The 24,242-nt window shown below is 42.0% G+C and overlaps 1 protein-coding gene across 1 annotated transcript in view; it reads left to right on the top strand.

The window, feature by feature from the left end:
- Positions 1-15,770: 15,770 nt before the first annotated feature.
- Positions 15,771-24,242, top strand: part of LOC147636877 (protease Do-like 10, mitochondrial) — a 36,059-nt gene continuing 27,587 nt past the window's right edge. The window contains exons 1-5 of the mRNA XM_086800457.1: positions 15,771-16,608; positions 18,335-18,580; positions 22,245-22,440; positions 22,566-22,825; positions 22,934-23,061. Of these exons, the coding sequence (XP_086656583.1) occupies positions 15,963-16,608; positions 18,335-18,580; positions 22,245-22,440; positions 22,566-22,825; positions 22,934-23,061 (1,476 nt within the window). The 5' untranslated portion in view covers positions 15,771-15,962. The remainder of the gene's footprint in view (positions 16,609-18,334; positions 18,581-22,244; positions 22,441-22,565; positions 22,826-22,933; positions 23,062-24,242) is intronic.

The raw sequence follows: 24,242 nt of genomic DNA, 5'->3' as shown, positions 1-24,242 counted from the left end.
GTGGTGGCTAAGTATGCATGCTGGTACTAGTAGATATACAAGGCTCTCGACATTGGTGCTTGGAGTGTTCATGCTTCTTAGATAGGTGACAACTAATAGAAGCACCTCCTAGGATTATTTAAGACTTGTGTTGAGGTGGATGTGAGACATGTAGGACTCCTTTGGTCATCATAGTGGTCTAGAAGTGTTTAGGCTCATTGGTGCAAGGAGATTTATGATAACGATGTGACACTTATGTGTTACTTATGATATGTGATATGGACATATGATATATGGATGGATGAAAAGAATCGCATGTTTTCTTTTATGAAAGAATTGTATTTCAAAAGAGTACGTGTAAACTTACCTTAAGTGGTGTGTGTGAGAAAGTAGAAATTTTAAATTATGGGTGCATGAGTTCACATCTACTCTATAGGTCTAGTGGAGGGCAAAAGGCTAGACCCATGGGGTTGGACAGAGCTAAGCTAAACCTATAGATTTGGTTGAAGTAGAAAAAGGATTCAACACTAGAATATGGGTGGTTGGATGGACCCTAGTTGTGGTGGGTACTTTCTAAAATGAAACAAACTTGTATTTTAGAACTAGAAAGACCCAAGAATGAATAACTTAGTTTGGAAATTCTAAAGATGGATATAAGAATACCTTAATAATTAAGAAGTCAGATCATCTTTTTGGAGCCTTAGGAAGTGGCTTGATGATGCAACCTGCTTTTGTGAGAATTATGAAGGGAAAATTGTTGAAATATACAATGAATAGGGTGTGTGCGGGAACAAGCCCTTAGCAAGAGGCTGTAAAAGAGAATCTGTAAATGAGAGAGAAGCTATGAAAAGGTGAGAGGTATTTACTGGGAGAGAATAAAGGGTAGCATGAGAAGATTTAGGATGTGTGGAGATATTCTGGGAAGAGGTGGAGAGAATCAAGCAAAAGAGGTGGAGAGAATCAAGCAAAAGAGGTGGAGTGAATCAAGCAAAAGAGGTGGAGTGAATCAAGGAGAGATCAGTGGGATTAGATGCTTGGATGTAAACTCTATAAATTGAGGCATTGGCCTAATGAGAATTTGCTAGTTTTTTATTATCCATGCCTACATTAAGCTATCAATTAATTGCTCACTAATTGCATCTTAATTGCTCACTCTTAATCATCTTAATTACTCTAATTGCATCTTATTGCATCTAATCTCTTATCAGGTTGATTCTTGCATTTGATCCACCATAGCTCATCACATTGCTACAAATTTAACATGGTATCAGAGCTTAGCTTAGAATTCATCAAATTTATGAGCTCATTATCTTGCTAATCACCTAATTAATTAGGATTAAGAAATAATCAAGTTTTTAGCTCTTTTTTTCCATAGCCTCTATACCCCCAGCTGGTGGAGGGGCTTGATCTCCCTCTTGCTAAGAGCTTGTTCCCACACACACCCTATTCACTTGCATATTTCAACACCTCTCCTCAAGTGAATAATCCTAGCACACCTAGACCCTATACCAAGTTTCCCACCACTTCTCCTTGAGGAATTTCACAAATCTGACATCACTAGCATGTAGAGCACCCTTGAGGAGGTCTCAGTTTTGCTTCAGAAAGAAGGTGCTTGAAAAATTGTAAAAATTTGCAGCATGTGCCGGCGGTTTGACGATTCGAGTAGGCTGGTGCGTGGGAGGCTTGGCTAAGTGGGGCTTGAAAGGTTTGAGCCAATGTTATGTTTCTTGGCTTAATCCTCTACTAGACTAACTGCTATTGATGGCTTTGAAAGGAGTTGAGCTCATTTGAACTCTAAGGCCCCTGATCTGGCCTCCCCGCATACTCTATTTTTTGCATACAAAATAGAGGATTATTTTGCTAATTAATGATTAGTTAGCAATAATCACTATATTTTGGTACAATTGAGGGTTCAAATTAACCATTGGATATCTACAGATCCCTATAACTTCGGATTGCAATTCAGAGATGGTTTGATACTCCAACCATTCAGTACATGTTTGTTACCCTTGGCTTTATGTAATTTCTAGTGAATTTATGCTGATAAATCTGTTTGTAATCATCACTTAAACACAAAATTGAGTTGTAAAAGGGTAGACACTATCCTTGAATCTTGAAATTGGATCAAGAGGTAAGACCCCCTTCACATCATCATGAGCACGGCACAAGAGATAGCCAAATTTAATGGGGAGCAGTTTCATACATGGCAAACAAAAACCATGTATTTGCTCATGAGGAAAAATCTGTGGGGGGGCTAGTTGAGGGAAGAGATGAATGACCATAGGTGATTGGGGTAAATGAGTGGAAGAGCATGAATGAGAAAGCATTAGGACTCATCACACTCAGTTTAAATGATGAAATCATTCATCACATCACAGGGATACAATGAGCAAAAGATGCATGGGATGAACTCAATAAATTATTTAGCACTCAAACAAAAAATTCAAAGATAAATTTGTTAATGCAATTCTACAAACTTGATATGAAGGAAAGTGAACCTTTAATCACACACTTGAACAAATACAAAAGCATTAAGCAATAACTGGCAGCCATTGGCAAGAAGGTAGAAGATGATGAGGTAGAAGATGATGAGGTAGAAGCAGTGCTTTTGAAGAGTGTGGACAAAGGTGAATATAAAAACATTGTAGCAACCTTAAAGAATGTACCTGAATTGAAGCTTCATGAAATAGAAGGAGCTCTACTATAGCAAGAGACCAAGGTCAAAGAGAAGAAATGGATGGACTCAACAACTGGAGAGGAAAAAGTATTCTTCACCCGAGGAGGATTCTCCTGAGGACGAGGACGAGGAAGAGGTAGAGTAGGAGGAAGGACCTTCACTTGCCACAACTATGGGAAGCCAGGACACATGGCAAGAGACTGTTACAACAAACCCAGTGGAGAAGGAACGACATCGGCAAACTTCATGGAGGCTCCTAATATCTCACTCCATTCAGGCATTGTCTCCACCATGAACAGGGAAGTGTCAGGTAAGTCATCATCAACCCCATTAGGAGCCTCACCATTAGGTATGCAAGACAAATGATCAGCCATAACATGTTTTTTACTAGGTCTCACAACAACAGTGAAATCAAACTCAAGAAGAATCAATAGCCATCGTGTGATTCTTCCTGTGAAGCATGGTTTGTTTACCAGATACAACAATGCTTGATGATCCACATAGAAAACAAACTTGGTGGCAAGGAGGTAATAACGAAATTTCCTTACTGCATATATCATTGCCAACCCTTCTCGCTCCGTAGTGGTGTAGTTCATCTCTGCATTGTTCAACTGGCGCGACTGGCAAAGCTAATGGGGTAGTCTAGCTTGTGTTCTCCAGGTTGAGTTAACACACACCCAATAGCAAAGTTTGATGCATCAATATGCACATGGAAGAGTAAATTCCAGTTAGGCATTCTCAAGATTGGAGCACTCGCCAAGGCCTTCTTTAATAGCTCATAGGCGCGGTCACATTCTTCGGTCCAAATAAACTCGATGAGAAGCTTATACAATGGTCGAGCTATCTCGGTGAAGAAGAGAATAAACCTTCGATAATAACCAACGTGGCCCATAAAGCGTTGGACTCCCTTGTAGTTGGTGGGTGGTGGCAATTCCAGAATGACCTTGATTTCACTCTCGTCCGTGGAAATCCCATTTTTGGACACTATATGCCCTAAGATAACTCCGTGTTTAACCCAGAATTGGCATTTGAAAGGATTCAAGGAGATGCGATATAATCTACACCTTTCAAATATTTTTCGTAAACACATCAAGTGCTCGTCCCAAGAGGAATGAACACAAAGATCATCTAAGAAAGCTTCACAGAAGTCCCTTAGATATTCCTTAAAGGCCGTGTTTATCAATCGTTGGAATGTTGCAGGTGCATTGGTCAAGCCAAAGGCCATGACGCGAAAGGCAAACACTCCAAACTCCGTGATAAATGCTGTTTTAGCTTGGTCCTCGACTGCAATTGTGATCTGATTGTAACCCAAGTACCCATCTAAAAAGCTATATGCCTCCTTGCCTGCCACTCTTTCAAGCACATGTTCAGAATATGGCAAGGGGTAATGATCCCTTCTGGTGGTTGCATTAACCTTTTTGAGATCAACGCACACTCTGAGTTTCCCATTCTTCTTTGGTACGATGACTATCGGAGAAACCCATTCTGAGTGCTCAATAGGGTATATGAATCCACATTTTACAAGCTTTTCAATTTCCTCTTGTACAATCTTTACGTACTTAGGATTCATTGGGTAGGGACATTGCTGGATTGGTTTAGCAGTGCTCATCATTGGAATCGTGTGTTGCACCACAGAGGGTGGAACACCCTTCATATCATGATATGTCCAAGCAAATATGTCCTTGAATTCTTTAAGAAGCTTCGTAAGTGCAGCTTCTTCCGCCTTGGTGAGGTCTTGAGCAATAAAAACTGGTTTAGACTCCTCACTCGGATCTGCTAAGTCTATCTCCTTGACTACCGCCGGGCCATTGTAGACACCGCTACTCCCATTGGGTAGGCATTCGTTGGGCTTTTGTGTAGACCACTTTACGTTCCCCTGTGGTAAATGATTTGAAATGCTCAGGTGTGGGGTGTAAGTCTACTGGTTCTTGTTGTGCCAGGCTTTTTTCTTTTAATTCCGCCTCCTTTTATTGCTGAGCTAACTCTTGGTTTTGTCGCCTTCTTGCAGTACGACTTAGTTTCGGCTTCTCTTCGATTTCTAATTGGGCGACGTCTCATGAGGTTGCGGAATACACCACATGACACTTTGGAGGTATTGTCCCCAATTATCTGCTAACTTCCGATGAGCGTCAATAGCTCCTACATAACTAAGCCATTCATTCTGCGGCGGTGGATCTCTCCTTGTTTATTGCAGTGCGTACATTAGCTCGATAGCGTTGGCGCTTATGTCTCGTTTTCTTCTTACCAAGTTTTTGATTTTTGTTTCTGTCAGATTCGAACTCACTTGGTCGATTTTCACTTGTGCCCCCCTCTCTTTCGGATGAACTGCAGGAGGTCACTGCCCTAGGCCTTGAGCACCTTGTTTCCACATTTGGGTGAATATTTTATTCATTCCCTCCATCAGGCTCAGAGTCAATTTCTTCTTGATATTCATACTCAAAGTTGCATTGGTCATAGTCTTCGCCACTTTCAGTGTCAGTGGAGGTTGCCGCTTTCTCGCTATCAGGAGTCAAGTGCATAACACCTATCATGTTTATTGGCACTAACGGTGGCAAATCTTGCCCCTCAGGTGTTACCGAACTTGTGCCTCTATTTCCCCATGTGTCTATGGTTGCCGCTAGGTGTACCCAATCCACGTTATCCGACTCAGTCATACCCGGTAGGACATCCATATAAGGAGAATCTTTCCCATCATCAGTCTCTTTTTTGCATGTATAGCAATATCTTAATGGGGCGGAGTGAACAATGGTATCCGATCGATTATCGATGATAACCTTGCTTCCTAAAGGATGCGCACGACCATTCTCAAGATCAACCCGAATGATAGAGTCCTGGAATTGTAGGTAGACATGGTTTTTCGACCAGTCATGTACCATTTGTGCTTCCCTCATGAAAGGACGTCCTAAGATCATTTGATATGACATAGGGTGCTTGGAGAAATCCATTACAATGAAGGTATGTTTTACCTTGTATCCCAAAACCTTGATCTTAAGGTCCCTTAACATCCCGATAGGTTTAGCAATAGTTCCATTTGCCATCTTAACCACTATGTTTGTGACTTCGAGGTGAGGTCTCCCCATAGATTCCCAATAGTTTTTAGTCACAATGCTCACTCCAGCACCACCATCAAGGATTCCCTTTAGAGTTAATCCCTTGGTAGTAATGGTGGGGAGGGTTGCATTAGATTCGTCCCCTTCAAAGTACTGTCCCAACTTGTTAACAGGTATTTCCACGACCGAGTTTTCATCTAGGTTGGGTTGTAGATCCCAATGTTCCCCTTCATCTTGAAGCATGTCGGGTCTATCCATATTTGCAAATTGTGGTAGCCCCGCCTTTAGTTCTCCATTGAGAAATGCCCGAAGAGCTAAGAATAGCTTAGGATCTCCGTATAATTTGGATATGATCGTGGTTTTGATTTCAGAGGACATGAAATCCATTAGCTTAGACACATTCAATGGTACTTTTCGAGACATCGCCCCTTGATTAGGGACTGGTGAAGATGGAATCACTTCCTCTTCGATGGGATCAGGTATTCCCTCACCAAACATTCTTTCAAGCAAAAAGGGTGTTTGTCCACTTCCTGATGTCCTATCCTCACTTTCTTCCCAAATGATACTAGGTATAGCTAACGGTTTATGGTTCCTGTGAGGCTGAACTTGCGTAGGAAACACTGTGTCTGGAATTTTGATTTTTCTCGGGTTTGACTCCAGTTCTCTTTGTGTTTCTTCCACCAAACCCCTTAAGTGTTGCACTTGTTCAATCTCCTCAACTGGGTTTGGGTAAGTTCCAATCTTTTTCTTGAGGGTTTTTGGCCCACGTGGCTTGTCTTGGGGAGTCTCAGTCAGTTTGGGTGGTCAAGATGGCATTAACTGACTTGGTTGTGGGGCCAAGGAAGTTTCCTTCTGTTTCCCCTTATTTATGTACTCGCTTGATTCTCCTTCATTGAGCTCCCAAGTGGGTTCCTCCCTTAAGGTAGTGGCTTTGGTCCCCATGGTTTCTATTGAATCGGAATCATCTTCAGGATCATTCATATACACGAGGTTGTCTCCTATCCCTATGTTAGTCTTTAAACTAGGCTTGGAGCTCGTGGCATTAAGCGATCTCTTCCGCCGCGTTTTCTTTTTCTTTACCTGAGCGATTGATGCAGTATCCCTCTCTTCAAGAATGTAGTTTTGATTTTGAAGCATTGACCGTGTAACTACATTCGCGGGTACAACGGGTGTGGTTCCTCGTGCTTGGTTGGTGACCTCAACCAAATTCAATGGCGTAATCTTGGGTGCATTAGGATTATGTGGACATTGAGCGATCAAATGATCTATGCCACAACGATTACATGTAAGTACCGGCATTCCCGATGTGCTCCCTTGATTTGGTTGCATCTGAGTAGCGATCTTCTGTAGCCTATTAGGGCACTCCGCTACACGATGCGGTCCACCACAATCGTAGCATTGAAGAGGTGGTCTCCTTGCCAAGGTATTAAGGTTTTTCCCTCTTGTGGCGAGAGCAGCCGCTTGATATACATGCTTGACTTGCCCGAAATGATCCTCCATGTAGTACCGGGGAGTCATTTCAAACGTATCAATCCCATATGGAGCAGTGGGGTCTATCTCCTCTTCATAACCCCCACACGCACTATGTGACTCACAACCCATCTGGTTTATTGGGGTAATCCTTGGATGTGGAGGTTGTGGTCCTAGCACTGGCGGTGGTAACGGCACAGACTGGACTACATTCGGATTCCTTGGAACTATGTGTTGTGACGGTTGCTCGACAGGTTGTGCAGGCATTAGCGCGGGTACTTGAGGTGTGTTTGACCAGGCTAGGGGTGCCTGATTTGCTAACATACGCTTAAGTACTAGGTAATCCTTAGATTGATGGCCATACTTACCACATGCATTGCAATTCCCACTGAATTTGACTCTGAATGTGGGACATTCACTCGTGCTATGTGGTCCTAAGCAAACCGAACACCATTGTTGCTCTCTCCTTGGGTACATATGGCTATTCTGAGGAGCTCGATTACCCCTAAAGTATTCTTGGAGAGCCTTAGTAAGGTCGATCACAGACATTTCAGATATCTTGGGCTCCTTGGCAATAGGTTTCACCGTCATTGGCTCGTGCCCAGATACTTGCGAACTAATGGATTTTGTCTCCGAAGACACCTTTTTACCTGCAAATCATCAAGTTGTCTTCTAACTGGATTGCATTGGCAATGAGTTGACTGCTTCCCACGTTGTAAGACCTCTAATGACTAGGCCATTGTATATGTCCTCGTGGTGCAATCCTCGGATGAATCTAACGAGCAGTTGGTTATTATTGAAGCACTCATCGGGAGTGCAGCGAGAATTTAGATGCTTCAATCGACTTATAAAGTCTCTCATTGACTCCCCTTCCTCGCGTTCAGCTTTTTGGAGTTGAGATGCTACTCCCCAAAGCACACCCTCACGTATGTATTCTTTCAAGAACAATCTCTTGAGAGTGGGGTAGTGAGTGCGCTCTTCAACCCTTAAGGTTCGATACCAATCTCCGGCCTTCCCACTCAAGGTTAAGCCTAGGGCTTTACACTTATGCAGCTCATTGTGCTCTTCCAAGGAATCACACACGTGTTCAAAGACTTCAATGTGCTTCCTAATATCCTCGTTACCACTGAAGTTTTGAGTGAGCTTAGCCACTTGTACTGCCTTGCTTCTAGGTTCTCTCTCAGGCATACCCCGCATGTTTTCCACAATAGATAGTCCGATCGTCTGAGCAAACACTGCGAGATCACCTAGGTGAGCAGGCATAGCTGGTGGAGGCACTTCTGGGATAGCTTGGCTGATAGGAGTTGGCGTTGGTCTGGGTATGTTGGCAAATGACATAGGATATGATATGTGATTAGGCCTAGCTCCTCTTGGATAAGGGTTGTGATAAGGCGGTCGTGGAGCATACGCCATTGGCATACTAAGAGGCGTAGGAGCTACATGAGCATGAGTAGCTATAGGTACATATGGTCGATAGGCACTGGCACGCACTGTTGTATGTACTATTCCACTAGGTAGCGGTGTCGTACTAACTACAGTGGTAACATGTGCGCTTTCTGTCATGCTCATCATTGGGGTAGGCATTGTGGATTCCTTAATGGAAAGTTGAGCCAAGGCTGGAAAGCTAAAGTTATTGCTCGTGGGCTCAACCTGCATTGAGACTCCAGGCGAAACAACATACGAAGGGTCTATGGGACTCGCTGAGGGAGTCTCCAATTGTGATAGGGTTGGTTGTGTGGCCTTGCCCGTATCCAAAAATCTCATAGGGCCAGTGGAAACTAAGTTCACTCCCCTATTTTGCCTCTCAATTTGGATAATTCTATGAATAACCTCACATATCATTTGTTGTTGCTCCTCTAGATTAGTGGCGCTAAATGTAGATCGTAGGATTTCTAACCAACCTACATGGTATGTGTAACCCGTGTATAGGTCAGTTAGAGTCTCTGTATGTAGATCATATTCCCAATTTTCGTTGAGAAATATCCCATCCAGACTTGGTGTGCCAAATGGTTCTCTTGAAGTGGACGCAATGTCACTTCTTATGGATTGGCTTCTAGGGACCTCTACTTTAGGAAGAGCATCGGAATGTGGTAGCTCAGTAGGGCCCTCATTAAACGAAGTGGGTAGAATATCCACATGGACACTCTTTGGGAGGGTAGGGTCTGCATAAGATGTGAATGGCGAATCTACTACCCCTCCTTCCTCATTTACTTCGCTTGTCGCATGTTCAGAGCGTGTAGCTCTACTAAAGGTCTCTATTAGACGACTAAACATTTCCATGGTGTCTGAGTCAGAGGACGAGTCACTATCCACTATTCGTGGATCTTGGGTTGCACTCCCTTGGGTTCCAGAGCCGAAGGCCAAGATGCTAACGTGGAGGGATGGTGTGAGCCTGCAAAAACTGAAATGCTTTCTAGTGGCTCAGGCTCTAGCACTCGACCAGAACGTAGATGCATGTGACGTGGGTACCCTACGTGCGTCAGTAACTACCCTTGAAGCCCACACAAGTGGTTTCTTGGGTATTTCGCACCCCGTTTTTACTTGTTTTTAGATTGTTTTTAACCCGTTTTTGACCCCCTTACTTATGGTCAAACCTGGACTAAGGCGTGTGATAGCTCGAAACGAGCATATCGTTCAAAGGGTCCTAGCGTGCTTTGCAGCACCGTGTTTGCCTATCCGGAGCTCTCGTGGTCCTCAAAACAGCCCGTTTCCCTATGGGGGAAGGGGCAAAAGCCTATTTGCTTGTGGAGGAAAGGATGAGGGCTTTATTCCACATGCTCACTTTACTCCTTGGGGAGTGGGCTACATATAGGGCACAACTTCCCATAAGCTCTCATTTGAAAGCTATAGAGGCTCACTCTCCTATATATATATCAAAAGACCGAGACCGGGGTCGGGGTCAATTGGGGGTTTTTCTTTTCAAAATTTTTTTCTCCAATTAAAAAATCTTTCCTCTCCACACATTTGGTTTTTTCTTTTCTTTAGAAATAAAATTTATTTTTTTACTTTTTTATTTCTTTTTTGAAATTAATTTTTTCTTTTTTTTTTCTTTTAAAAAAAGTTTTCTAGGGTTTCTTTCTAGGTTTCAGCCTTGGCCGCGGCGCAGGTCGCACACAGCACAAGTCTGGGGATTCAGAAATCCCCCCTCACATGCAGAAAACCAGATAACAGAGCGCACGTCCACACGCGGAGCGGAAAAATAACAAAAGCAACAGAAATGCAGAAGACAAATTGCAGAAACAGATTGCAAAACACGAAAACACCTTAACAACAAATACACAGTCGCTTTCCTACAGTGTAAATTAAACTTCACGTAGCAGCCCGAGCTGCAAACTGGAGCTTGGTGTAGGGTAACTCCCCGGCAACGGTGCCAAAAATGTGCGCTTTTGTCGCACAGGTCGTAGCTGGGACTTGCCGAACATGGTATGCGAGCCACGAATGGCTGCAAGCATACAACCAGGGAAGCAAGCTCAAACAGGGAAGCAAGCTCAAACAGAATGCAAAAGGTGTGTCACTCACCGCTCAACCGTCGCCTTGAAGGATCCCGCGTCGCCAGTGAAGAAGGAGCCGTCGCCGCTCTACCGCCTCTCCGCCGTGCCGCTACACAGTACACACTCTCTCTCTCTCTCTCTCTCTCTCTCTCTCTCTCTCTCTCTCTCTCTCTCTCTCTCTCTCTCTCTCTCTCTCTCTCTCTCACACAGACACACACACACGCACGCACGCAGGAGAAGGAAACCAAGGAGATAAGGCAAGAGCACTCTTATATTCACAACACATGAGAATGAGGATTTTAGGGTTACATTTGACTCTTATAGGTGACTTGGTCGTTCACACTTGGGCGTCCATACATGGCCGGCCGATCCTAACCCTTATCCTACTGATATTCAAGGTGCGCCTCTCATCGGCGATCACCCAATCCCTTCATCCTTAACATATGGTGCAGACAAGCCCGGCCCATGACTCAGAATATTTAAATTAATGACGTAAAACATAGAACGTCTTAATGTCCATCATAGGTTAACAATTTTATTTTGGTTTACTCCAAGAATGATGTTGATCATGAGAAGCACGCGCGTAAAACCTTGGAAATTGTCAGAAAGCACAAGCTTTTCGTGCCAAGAAGAGTCCTTTAGTAACCAAATTGAACATCTAGGGTTTATAGTTTTAAGAGCCGATCTTGCAATAAAGGTGCAAGCTATTATTGCTTAACTAGAACCAAAGATGATAAAAAAAGTCATAGGATTCTTAGGTTTGATAGGGTGGTATCAAGAGTGTTATCAGATCTTTATTCCTCGATATGCCAATATTGCTTCTCCTTTGATTACAAGAAGATTATTACATTTCAATGGTCACCAATGTGTTAGAGTGTCTTTGATAAGCTGAAGGTTGCTTTAGTGACAATAGTACTCTTGAAGTTACCAAAATTTGGAAAGCCCTTTGAAGTTATTACTAATGCTAGTGTATTCCTAATGCAAGAAGGATGCCTCATAGCTTATGAGTCTTGAAAATTAAGGCCTCATAAAAGGAACTATGATGTCCATACTTATTGTTTTCTTAAAAAAACCATGTTTTTCTTTCTTTTCCACTTAAATATTATATTTTAAAAACCTAATTTTTATATTTTTAAACTTAAGAAAAAAAACATATATATAAGTTTTAAAAGAAAGGAAAAAAAATCTATAAGCCTACCCTCCTCACGTGACCAAAAAAAAACAAGCTACCCGATTTGCCCATTCCGCCAAATTGGGGTGTTGTGCAAGTGTAGTAACACATTTTAGTAAAGAAATTCCACCTTTTTGCTCAACACAACCGCCTTTTCACCAATCTCCAGACGATCCGCATCCTTTCTAGGATCATGATCATCCTTCATCTCGGCCTCCAACTGAATATGTTCTAGCTGCTTGCTGGTGCCAACATCAGGACTTGCGCACAAAGGCAAGGTTCGATTATCTAACTATATGGTTATGTACCAATCTGGAACCCAACAATCTAGAAAATCTCTAATCTTTATTTACTTATTTATCTTCTCAAAAAGATTCTTATAGATAAATACATCCTTATGCTCATATTATGGATATTGATTTTAGATAGCCATTAGATAAATCTCGATTAAGATATCATCAACATATATTTACTCAAGAAACTACAAAATCATGATTTATTATTATTTATCTAAATAATCCTACTCATCGAGTGGGTTCGACATCTGCACGTGGGCCACCGAGTGTGCCAGGTGTTAGTTTAGAAAATAACCCACCTTAGCTTTTATTATTGCCTTTACCTTAGCGCAGGAGTAACTTAGGAATAAGATATATGCACAAGAAGAAATATACAAAGTCAGTTATGCATCTTTGTTTCACAATTCTGTGTGCGTATTGTATGTAATGTTATGTACTCTATGTGATGATCATTTGAATGTCCAATAATTTCATGATCATGTTTAATGTTAAATTCATAAACTGTGTGTTGGATTATCTACCAACACTCCAAGCTTGCTCCAAACTCACACTCTTCCATTAGTGGCCACTCTAATGGTCACTTGAGAAGCCAACCATACTCTAATTTGTAAACTATGTGTTGGATTATCTGCCAACACTCCAAGCATGCTCCAAACTCACACTCTTGCATTAGGTGGCCAGTTTGATGGTCACTCAAGAAGCCAACCATACTTACCCTTGAAGCATTGGGCACCACCAAGACCTCAAGTGTCCCAATGTGACTTAACACAAAAAATATCAAATGAGAAAGTAAAATAGAGAGTTGTTTTACAATCATTATCAATAAAATCCGAAGGGGAGACAAGGGACTATACTTCCTTGTATGAGAAGTTGATCAATGTGATGTGCAACAAAAGATCTCATACATGATAAGAAAAAGAGACTAATAGTGAACTATTGCAAAATATTGACTGCAACATGTGGCTTAGTACTCCCTATTGTTGTTTCTTGAAAGTGAGCTTCAATGACCATGTAGTAAAAGTGGTTATAAAAAATGGCTTATGGCTCCCCACACTATGTGCTCCTTTGAAGGGTGGCTCCCCACTGTGTACTCCTTTGAAGGGTGGCTAGATAGGAACAAATAAGATGACATAAGTCGTTTATAGAGAGAGGATACAAGGATGCAAATACAATAAACGTACACAAGATGTGGAAGGGCTATATTAGGGGCATATGCATATAGTTTTTTGTAGTGCAATACGTCTAGGTCCAGGTTGGTCTTATTAGCCATTTGTGATCATGTAAGTATTAACCCCAAATGATCGGTTCAACCACCATGGACAACTTAGGAGACCTTTGATCAAGCTATGTCTTTTAGATCCACTTAGGACCCTTAATGAGGGATAAGGTTTACCAAGAAAGCTTAGTGTACCTCGATATAGGAGTATCGGTCCACACTTGCATGTAGCCTCTTTAGAAGGGTGTTGAACCTACCTAAGCCATCTACAAATTGTGTGACCTCCACACTTGCATGTAGCCTCTTTAGAAGGGTGTTGAACCTACCTAAGCCATCTACAAATTGTGTGACCTCCACCATTGGCATTTTAACTAGGTATGTCAACAACAAGTTCTTGGCGACTAATAAAACATGGATGCGCCTTATATAGGGGGCTTACAAACATGAACTAACTTGGTACACATGTAGTACATGAGAGGGTGGCGTATTGATTTCCAAGATAATCAAGGATGGTAACTTAGATAGAGCAGGGTTGCTATTAATATGATATGTACCAAAAACCTTAGAAAGCTTTCTCCATTTTTTATTGAGTACTTCAAGGTATGTAATAATCATGTGATTTGTATGAAAAACCTTAAAACGATTTCTCCATTTTTTATTGAATACTTCAAGGTATGCAATGGGTAATGAAGATAGGACCTATTTCATACGGGAGAAGTGCTCTCTCTATGTTTATTAAAGCTTGCACCTTTGGATTCTAATTTGGAACCTTGCATGGTAGCATGCATGATGGTAGTGAAACTTCTATTTCTCATGGTGCCATTTGACACACAAACACATACTAGTGCCATTTGACACATATTAGTGTCAACAAACTTGTGTAACGAGTCTAATAATGTGCTATTACTCTAATATTGGGATGAATCCATGCTCTTAATTTCTCTATAAGCACATTAAGCTCCAAATGTGCTAAAAGAAATCACCCTTAAGTCCTTGAAAAATATTTATTTGTTCCAAAACTTCTTCAATTTCAATAATATGCCAATGGAAGCTCTTAGAGCCTTTTTTATTTTATATTGTAAGATAAGGTACTAAAATTTAGATGCCACTAGGGTAGGCTAGCACCTATCTAAGAGGAAGCTCTTAGGGTCTTTTTAAGACATCTTTACAGTCAATCAGATGGACATGGGTTAGACAAGGGACGAATCTCCTCTCATAAGGTGGGCTTCATGTTCATAAATCCCTTTACAGAGTAAAGCATATCTTTGCACACCATCATCAAGGGGATTTAGACGTTCATGATCTGTTTCCCTCCCAGAAAATAAGTGACAAGAGGAGTAAAAGGGAAGTCTCTAAAAGTGATGCTCGAGTATGATTTCTTGTGTTTCATGGAAGAGGAGCCTATAAGGGATATAGAGTATGATTTCTTGTGTTTCTTGAAAGAGGAGCATCTAAGGGATGCTTGAGTATGATTTCTTGTGTTTCATGAAAGAGGAGCCTCTAAGGGATGCTTGATAAGGTGACCCACCGTAAAACTTTTGAGAGAGGGGGGGAGGGGGTTTGTTTAAACGTTGACCTTACCTCAAACCAAGTAAATTTTGGGGATAGTAGTGGTGGACATGCTTAAAAGCAATGACATAAGGTAGTGCTAGTCTCATGTGGGATTCTAGCTAGGGGTGGACACATCTGATATGCAAATGGCTAGAGTTTTACAAATTTTTTTTTGGTTAGTATTGAGAGAGTGGGATACTGAAATTACATGCCAATGAGTTTGATAAGTATAGCAAGATAGATAGTGGGGCACATATAATAGAAAAATTGCGAGAGTTCTACACATTAGGTTGATACTTGGCGTTTTTTGAACATATCACCAAAAAAACAAGTGAATCTTGGAGTATGATAAACAAAGAAGAAAGAGAGAAAAAAACAAAATAAATGAGCACCCAAAATGTTTTTTTGGGTTATTAATTAAATAAACTTTTGAATCCTTATAATAATTATTTAAAGCTTGTTAATTATAAGGTTCAAAAATAGTATGTTTAAAAATTTAAATAGTATGTTTTAATTATAGTATATTTCCAGAAAAAAAAGATACCAAACTTAAAAACATACTAAATTAAAAACATACTGTAATTATCTAACATACTAAATTAAAAACATACGATAATTACCTAGCTCTCGGTGCTTATAAATTCAAGGGCAAAGGTGTGATCTTCGATGTTGGGTAGGTGGGAAAGAAGAGGGAATCTGACGAAGGAGGCTCTCAGCAGGAGAGCTACCACCATAGGAGGGTGAGAGGTAAGGTTAAAAGGTGTATTAATTAATGCCCGTGTATAGTGGCCATTAATTATTACACTATCAAAAAAAGCCTGAATATAATATACACCATCAATAAATAAGGCACCAAAACATTTTTCTGCATTTAATTAATTAGTGAAGTTGCATGAAGTAGCATTAAGCTTTTTGGTATGAGGATGATAAATTATAGAGTCAGTCCCAAAAATGTGGCTACTTGCCCAAGGTTTTAAGCGGTTTCCTTTCTCTCCCCCGCCCTCTCTCACAGAGGTTTCTGTGCTGCTCTGCTGAGCTGAGCTGAGAGGGGAGAGACAGCCATGCCCGTGCTTGGGGCTGCTCTTTGCAGACGCGCTCTCCTCTCCATTCTCCGCCGCGAGAGGTCTTCCCAACCCAAATGTTTCACCGAGCAGATTTGCTGCAGAAAACGCGCGGATTGCGACAGAATACTCTGGGCAGAAATAGGCACTGCAGAGCTGGCCAGCACTTCATCATCACCTTCAAGCACCATCGCTCATCGGAAACTGTCATTCTGCCGGCAGCAGAACGGCGGCCATGACAGACAAACGCTAATGCGAGAAACCCTATTCGGAGAAGTCAGAAGCTCACCATCACAGCCTAGGGCTTTTTGGAGAGAATCTAATAGCCTTTCTGAGCAAGAACCCTTGTCCAAAATGGGAAAAGTTATGCACCAGGAGAGGCTTTTGGGCGCTACACATTGTGGGAACCCTTCCTTTCTGCGCAGAGGCCAGTACTGGAGCTACCCTTGTCGCCCATTTTCCTCTGTTGTCCGTGGGCCGCCCCCCAAGGAGGTGAAGTCTGCCCTTTCTGCCGACCCAGTAACTGATTCCTTTGCTGCTATTGAGGTTGCTCTGGACTCTGTTGTGAAGGTTTTCACAGTTTCAACCAGCCCTAATTATTTCCTGCCATGGCAAAATAAGCCTCAGCGAGAAATCACTGGATCAGGTAAAGTATTTATTTATTTAATTATAACTGAATGTTTTCTTGCCAAATATTATTTTTCTCCTCGCTTTAAAACTTTGCCTTAAAATTTAGTCAGTTTTTACCAGACATTTGTATTTAAAAATCAAATATGCCTGTCTCTTTTTTAAGGTATCTGGAGTTGGCAGAAACTATTCTCATTTATGATTATGAAATAGGGCTTCCAAAATTGTCTATATTTAAATGTACAAACTTTGCCTTTAAAATTGGTCCCTTGTCTATTTCTTCACCACCATTCCTGGTCAAGGTGCACAACAGGACAGCATGCTTTTATGGTTCCATCTTGCATTGGTTACCAACTGTTGGGCTTCACTTGCTCTCCGAGTTGTTAAATCTCTGGGTGCCCTTGCGAGTCTTTGCACCATTTATATCCCAACCATTTTTAAGTCTAGCAAGCCTGTCTCCTCACTAGTTGTCTCAGCCGTTTCCCCATTTCTAGTCTGTAGGCACATCACCGGCAAGTCGGGTGTGGAATACCTCATGGATGTTGGGTGGATGCAACCCCTCGGTGGGACAATTAGGCCTACCGCTCCTACCTCGTGCATGAATGCGTGCCTACCATGCCTAGGTTCCTCATGGTTCATGAGTTTGAGAGTCATGTGTTGGGTCCGAGCATTCCATGGATCATCCTTCCCAAATATGTAAATATGTGTAAAAAAATGTATATATGTATGTGTGTGTGTGTGTTTATGTCTGTATAAAATATAATAATAGGTGTCAGGTCCAAACTCACAGCCCCTGGCCAATAAATTTTGTCAATTTTAACTTTTAGTTTTGGAAAAATTTGGAATCCCTTGTGATACTTATATTATAGATGTAGTCTAGAACAGGTCATTTGCTGAAAGAATCTTTGCTGTCTTGTGAAACTTCTTTTAAGTAATGAGTTAGAAAGTTGAAATAACCATCCCAAAAATTGGTGGATGAAAACATACCCCATCAAAGTTTTCATAGAATACTTTTTATGAAATAAAAACATAAAACAAGTACTTGCTCAAATTTACTCTTTCCTTTTTTATTTCTTGGTGAGAAAGATTATTGTGAAGTTCAAAAAAAGATGTTTTTTAATCTCCAAATATTGTCATTTGCTAAAGCAAAACTATCATTTTTAACTATGCCTTGTCAATGCCAAAATCACCAGCATTCAACACTTTTCACTACTTTAGAACATATATCAAGTGCTTCCCATCATTTTATAAAGCAGATTTTGGTTTAGCTGTAGCAACCACACTTGGATGATGGTCAATCTAACACTTATTTGCTCTATTCAACGGGTACTTTGAGCTTGTGTTGCCTAGGAAATATTCTCATTGGTAGATACTAGATCCAAAGCTTCAAAATGAATCATATACAAGATGCTTTGTCTTTTGCAATTGTATTCGGTTTCTATATTCTGTTCAGTAGATCAAAGACAACCCCAAAGTTTTTTTAAAAATACTGTCATGCAATAAGTTTTTTGCCATTCAATTTCTGTAAATTCTAGCGCTCAAGTCTCCCAGCCTTTTGTGATCCCTTACCATGTTTTGGGTGTTCTTTTTCCTGTAAATCACCTCACATTTGCAGCATCTACAACCTTCCCTATCTCGTACCTTGGATACCTTCTTGTAATATAACGAGTGCTTTTGCCATATCACTATGGAGGTTATTCTTTTGGCTGGATTTAACCATGATGTCTTAACCTTCTTTTATCCAGGTTTCGTAATCAGTGGGCAACGGATCATAACAAATGCTCATGTTGTAGCTGACCAGACCTTTGTCAAGGTTAGGAAGCATGGATCTCCTGAAAAGTTCAAGGCAAAAGTAGAAGCTGTTGGACATGAATGTGATCTTGCCCTGCTAACGGTTGAAGAGAAGGAGTTTTGGGAAGGAATGCAACCTTTGGAGCTTGGCAGTATCCCATACTTACAAGAGGCAGTGGCAGTGGTCGGTTATCCACAAGGTTTGCATCCGATAAAATGGCCATTGGCCGACTGATGAATCAAGTATCTGTTTCAAGCAACCTGCTCAGCTGGTTAAAGTTCATTGTTTCACCTCCTAGTAGCTAGCGTAATGTGTTTTCATTCTCAAACTAAGAGGTTTTAACTTTTTCAAAAAGTGATGTACATCTCAAAGGTTTGTTGTTTAGGGCAGTTCAGCGTTAGGTTGTCAAAATAAGGCATTGGATATCAACATTTGTTGATTTGTCTCACCAAAAAAATAAGGCATTAGTGAAGATATATATAAACGTCTTGCAAAAGGCGTACAACGTGTCCATGGAATCTCATCATGGAAAAAAAAGACAACATAACAAAAAAAAACTAACACTAAAACGAGGAGCTTTCACCTTTGACAAACGAGACATTGTTGCAGATTAGTGAACATGTCTTGCCTTATTCTTGGCTAATGAAATTGTCGCTCTAACTTCTCCAAAGTTGAGTTCATGTCCCTATGACCATGTAACACGCGGAAGCTCTAGGGTCTTCTTTCAGCCCTAAACACTAATGAGAACATGCTGATGCAAAAATGCAGACAGAAGGGAGAGTAGAGAGAGAGATATGTTGGAAATTCAGTATATTTCATATAGTACAAAAAGGTACTCAGTCTACATCCCTAGGCTGCCGTATAAAAAAGGTGTAACACACCAAAATAAATATGTCCTACTAATGACCCACTCCTTATGGGAGTGAATGACTATAACAATGAGCTCATGTGCCTATTATAGGCCCCTTTGGACACAAGGAGAGCTGGCCGACTGCTGGTCGGCCAGCTGACTTGGCAATTTCTCCATAAAACGCAGCGCTTGCAGCCTGCCTTTGATCTGGTACAGCCGACTCTGTTATGCGCAGGCCGACAGCAAGCCTGGTCCAGCCGACCGCCTTCCATGCCTTGCTCCAAGCCCACACAAGCCTCTTCTGCACCTTATGCTCCATCTTCTGGTTCTACTGCTCTTTTTATGGCTGCCCCTTCTAGACTAGCTCCAGAGAATGTCCATGGCATTTCATGCACATGACAGACCACTAGTACCGGCATCATGGGCATAGTGGAGAAGAGTTGCTTGGAACTGTTTCAATACACAAGGTTGACCGTTTGTGGCTTCCAATGATTGAGGATTGAATGAATTCCACGGAATCCGCGTACTTGTGCTTCATGTCATCTAGTCTTGTACCAACAAATTCGTGTGGATTGGATGTGGGACATGGTTCCTTTCCTGCACAATGCGTCGGCCATTGGGTTGGCCTTGCCGGGAAACTGCTGGAAAATTTGGCTTCAGCGATGGTCACTCCAGCTTGCGCTTGGTATCGTCTGAAGCCAACGCAAAGGTTGGTGATCAGAGCGAACCTCAAAGTTGCGTCCATAAAGAAAATGTTTCCAATGTTTGAGGGCTTGTATCATTGCAAGGAGTTTCCGGTCATAAACCAAGTAGTTCTTCTCCGGAGGGATTAGCTTACGAGACATGTAAGTTATTGGATGCCCATTTTGTTGCAAGATTGCTCCGATAGTGATGTTACTTGTATCTCGCATCGGTGATAACCTGAAATGGGTCATCCGAGGAGGCTAATGCTAAACGAGGAGTCTCAGATAATGCAACCTTGAGGTCATTGAAAGCTTGCAGACCTTTAGGAGCCATCTTGATCTCGTGCCTTCGAGTCTTGATGCCCACAAACGACCTAACGTCATATGTTGTTTCTGGAATCTCCGAGTTAAGGATCTCCGCCACTTTTGTTGGGTCTAATTGGATGCCTGCGACATTGATTATATATCCGAGGTAGTGAACCTTGTATAAATAAAACTCCGATCTCTTCTCATTGACATAAAGCTCATTGCTTTCCAGCAATTTCAGCACTTGTTCCGACGTGAATGTTGTGCTGCTCTTCCGTAGTTGAGAAAATCAATTTGTCATCCAAGAAGATGAAGACACCCTTTCCTATCAAGTCTTGCATCATCATGCGGTTAAACGTAGCTCGGGCGTTTGTTAATCCAAAAGGCATGACCATGAATTCGTAGTGGGCCCACTCAGTTCGGAATGTGATTTTGGGGATGTCGCTGTCCACAATTGTCACTTGATGGAAGCCACTTTTGAGGTCAATTTTTGAAAACACCTTTGCTCCATTCAGCCTCTCTAAGATATAATCAATCTGAGGCATAGGGAACTTGCTTTTTATCGTCAACTTATTGAGTGCGCAATAATCTACGCAAAGCCGGGAGGATCCATCCTCCTTTTTCATGAAAAGGATCGAGACTATGAAGCGCACTAGAGCGTATGAAACTAGACTCTTGCAGTTCTTGGAGTTCACGATCCAACTCCGTCTCCATGGCCTTGCTTAGGCGGTATGGAAACTTACTGGGGGTTGGGAACTTGGGAGGATTTCAATTTTATGGCCCTCCGCTCTAGATGGGTAGAAGTTTGGGAGGTAAGTTGTCTCGAAGAAAGATCTTCTGGAACCGGTCATGTAGGGCCTCGTACTTCTCTGAAGCACTGTCATTGTCTGGGTGCTCTGAACGTAGATCGTGCGCCTTTTCAAATCTCTCGTTTAGCTTGTAGATGGCTAATGATCGAAAAGTAAGGTATCTTGGGTTCACACTTAATGATCACTGGCGCCTTTGACACATTTTGGGTATTCTGGAATGTTGCTGGTCCCAATCAATGTCTGGGGTGAACTTATGAAACCATTGGATTCCTAAGATTATGTATGCTCCTACAAAAGGGGCAACCATGAAATCACGCACAAATTGTGTATCCTGGATGACTAATTTAGCATGACTAATTTAGCAAGTGGAGTTGTGGGATCGAGTTTATTGTTCTACTTACTGAAATTCACCTTCTTGTGAAGATGAGTCTAAGAAGTCGCGGGTATGACCTTGCGTCGAGAAGTGCAAGGTATTGCTTGTGCTCCACGTGCTGTCGAGAAGTGCATGGTATTGCTCCCGGTCCACATGCCGTCATCAATCGTCTAGTGAGGCACACTCCCGGCTTGTGTACTTCCTTTAGGGTCTATAAAATTGCTTGCGTGTATGCATGTGCTACATCCTTGTCCACCTTGTTGATCAATCCTCTAGTCACTCAGAATATAAGTGTTGACACACATGACAAGAAACACTTATCAGAATTGCGCAAGAGCTGGCTCAAAATGTCTGTGTGTAAGATCTTTTGACAAAGCTGTCATAGGCATGATAGATGTTGGTGTGGTAAGGCTACCCATCCATGTGGGGGCTTAATTATCCACGGGCATTGGTGATCAAAAACTTATACTTGGGCCTCTTCTAGAAATCTTAGCATTATGTTCGTCAAGGGTATTGTATTGAAGAAGTATATAAACAAATGCAGTAGTTGAAGAAGTTTGCATATCTACATGCCCAGAGTCATGTTGTGAGACATCCAAAAACCAGTTAGTTGTGAATTTGTTAAAGGCTTTTATCTCTTTGGGGTTTTCTTTTTGTTTGTTTTTTTAATATTGCCATGATTTTACCCAACGCACTCTTCCTTCCACGCTTTGCTGGATTGAAGGGGAGGGGTGAGTCAAGATTCGAGCTCACGTCCCATGGATGGTAGCCTAGACCTCTACTGGTGGGATAGTGTCCTCTTTATGCTTGTTTAAATCTAACCTTTTTAAATATGCCTCCAGGTGGAGATAACATATCAGTTACAGGTGGAGTGGTATCGAGAGTAGAACCCACACAGTACGTGCACGGGGCATCTCATCTCATGGCGATTCAGATTGATGCTGCCATAAACCCAGGGAATAGTGGAGGTCCAGCTTTAATGGAGGACAAAGTTGTAGGTGTTGCATTTCAGAACCTTGCAAATGCTGAAAATATCGGGTGCGTGAAACTAATTTGTAATATTTGCTTGACTTTATGCTTTCCTTTTGCCTCATGCAATAGAAGCCTTAAAGGGAAGTCTGGTAGAAGGCTGCCGCATTTAATTGCAGGCGTTGACATGGCAGGTATATCATTCCGGTCCCCATCATTAACCATTTTCTTGAAGATGTTGAAGAGAGAGGAAAATATGTGGGCTTTTGCACACTCGGGCTGACATGCCAGGCTACTGAAAATGCTCATTTAAGGGAGCATCTTAAAATGCCAGCAGGAATGACGGGGGTTTTAGTGAGCAAGGTTCACCCTCTCACTGATACTCACCGTTGGATCAAGAAAGATGACGTGATACTTGCCTTCAATGGTTGCACGATTGCAAATGATGGGACAGGTACAATTAAAGAGCTTAATTTAATTTGATATGCCAACTGGTGCTCATGCTTGCCTTGCTGTAAGTAAAGATTACCATGCTTAAGCTGCTGGTTATGTATTAATGCAGTGCATTTCCGTAACAAGGAGAGAATAACATTTGATCACTTGGTATCTATGAAGAAAGCTGGTGAGACGGGGTTGGTGAAATTGCTGAGGAATGGCAAGGAACTGGAGTTTATGATCAAGCTTGGACCTGTGCGTAAACCTTTTTATTAGATTGCCTTCTCTTGGAAGTTGAGCTTAACCTGGTATTTACATAAATTTGAGACAGTTTTGATCGCAGCTCTGCTGCACAGGAAACGGCTAGCACTAACAGAGAAAGAAGAGAGGAGGAGAGGGAGGGGGGTGGGGTGTGAAGGAGGGAAATGCAGGGGACTGGAAGCACTAGCAGAGTTGGTCTTGGGCTCCCATCAAGAGTGGGTCCTTGTGACAAGTGGGAAAAAAGACTGGTGACCCTTTAGCATGGTAGTTCTGTATTGGTCTAGAACAGTGGGAGGTGGTCTCCGCCCTTGTAGTGAAGGGTGGGAATCATCTCCAGAGCCCGGGCAACCATGCCTCTATTAATGAAGCTGGGGTCATGGCAAGCAATGTTAACGCGTTGCCAAACCAATCTCTAGCCTGGCAAAGCCAAGCCACCCTGATAGTGTGAAGTGGTTGTTTTGTTTCTTTCACTTCTTTGGAGCAGAAGTGCAGAATTTGTTACGACCCCATGGATATCCTAAACACAAAACACAAGTGATTAGTACAAACCCCCTAAGAGGGGTGCAAGGTAGCTCACCTCCGAACTATAGGTTCTATGCTTCAAACCACCCCGGAGCCAGGGGCTAAGGTTTGACTTCCACAGATCCATGCGAGTCTGCCCCATAGAGGCCTTTGGCATGCCAATTTGTGCTTTGCCACATGTGTGGCTGGAGTCTTGGTTGAACTTTGAGGTTATGACCCATGTAATGCCCACTACTACTATTTATAACCATCCTGTTATAAATAGCCAATACATGGATTTATTAATAATAACCTTAGCTGCTCGTATTAGCCCGCTTTCTCCTAATCCCAGGGCTCCCATAACCCTGTTGGAGTAGGCCACTAATCCCGAGGATTATCACTAGGTACGTAACATATTTCCCCTCCTTAGACGTTTCCACTCCTATCTAAGAAAGAATACTGGGAAACCTATGTTGTAAACTAGCAACTGTCTCCTGAGTCGAGTTGTCCTCTGTCCTAATTTTATCCTAAGGGATCAACTTATTTCTAAGTTGCCTTTTCTTGAAATAATCACCATTTCCAGTTCATGTGAAACATAAGACCAGTCCTCAACCTCAACAAATTCCTGAGGAGTCACAATGCTATCCTCAGCTCCCAGCATCTCTTTTAGGTCT

This window comes from Cibotium barometz, chromosome 7 (assembly GCF_041138505.1).
Source record: "Cibotium barometz isolate CiBa-2024 chromosome 7, ASM4113850v1, whole genome shotgun sequence".
Taxonomy (NCBI): domain Eukaryota; kingdom Viridiplantae; phylum Streptophyta; class Polypodiopsida; order Cyatheales; family Cibotiaceae; genus Cibotium; species Cibotium barometz.
This window is presented reverse-complemented; position numbering and strand designations above follow the sequence as displayed.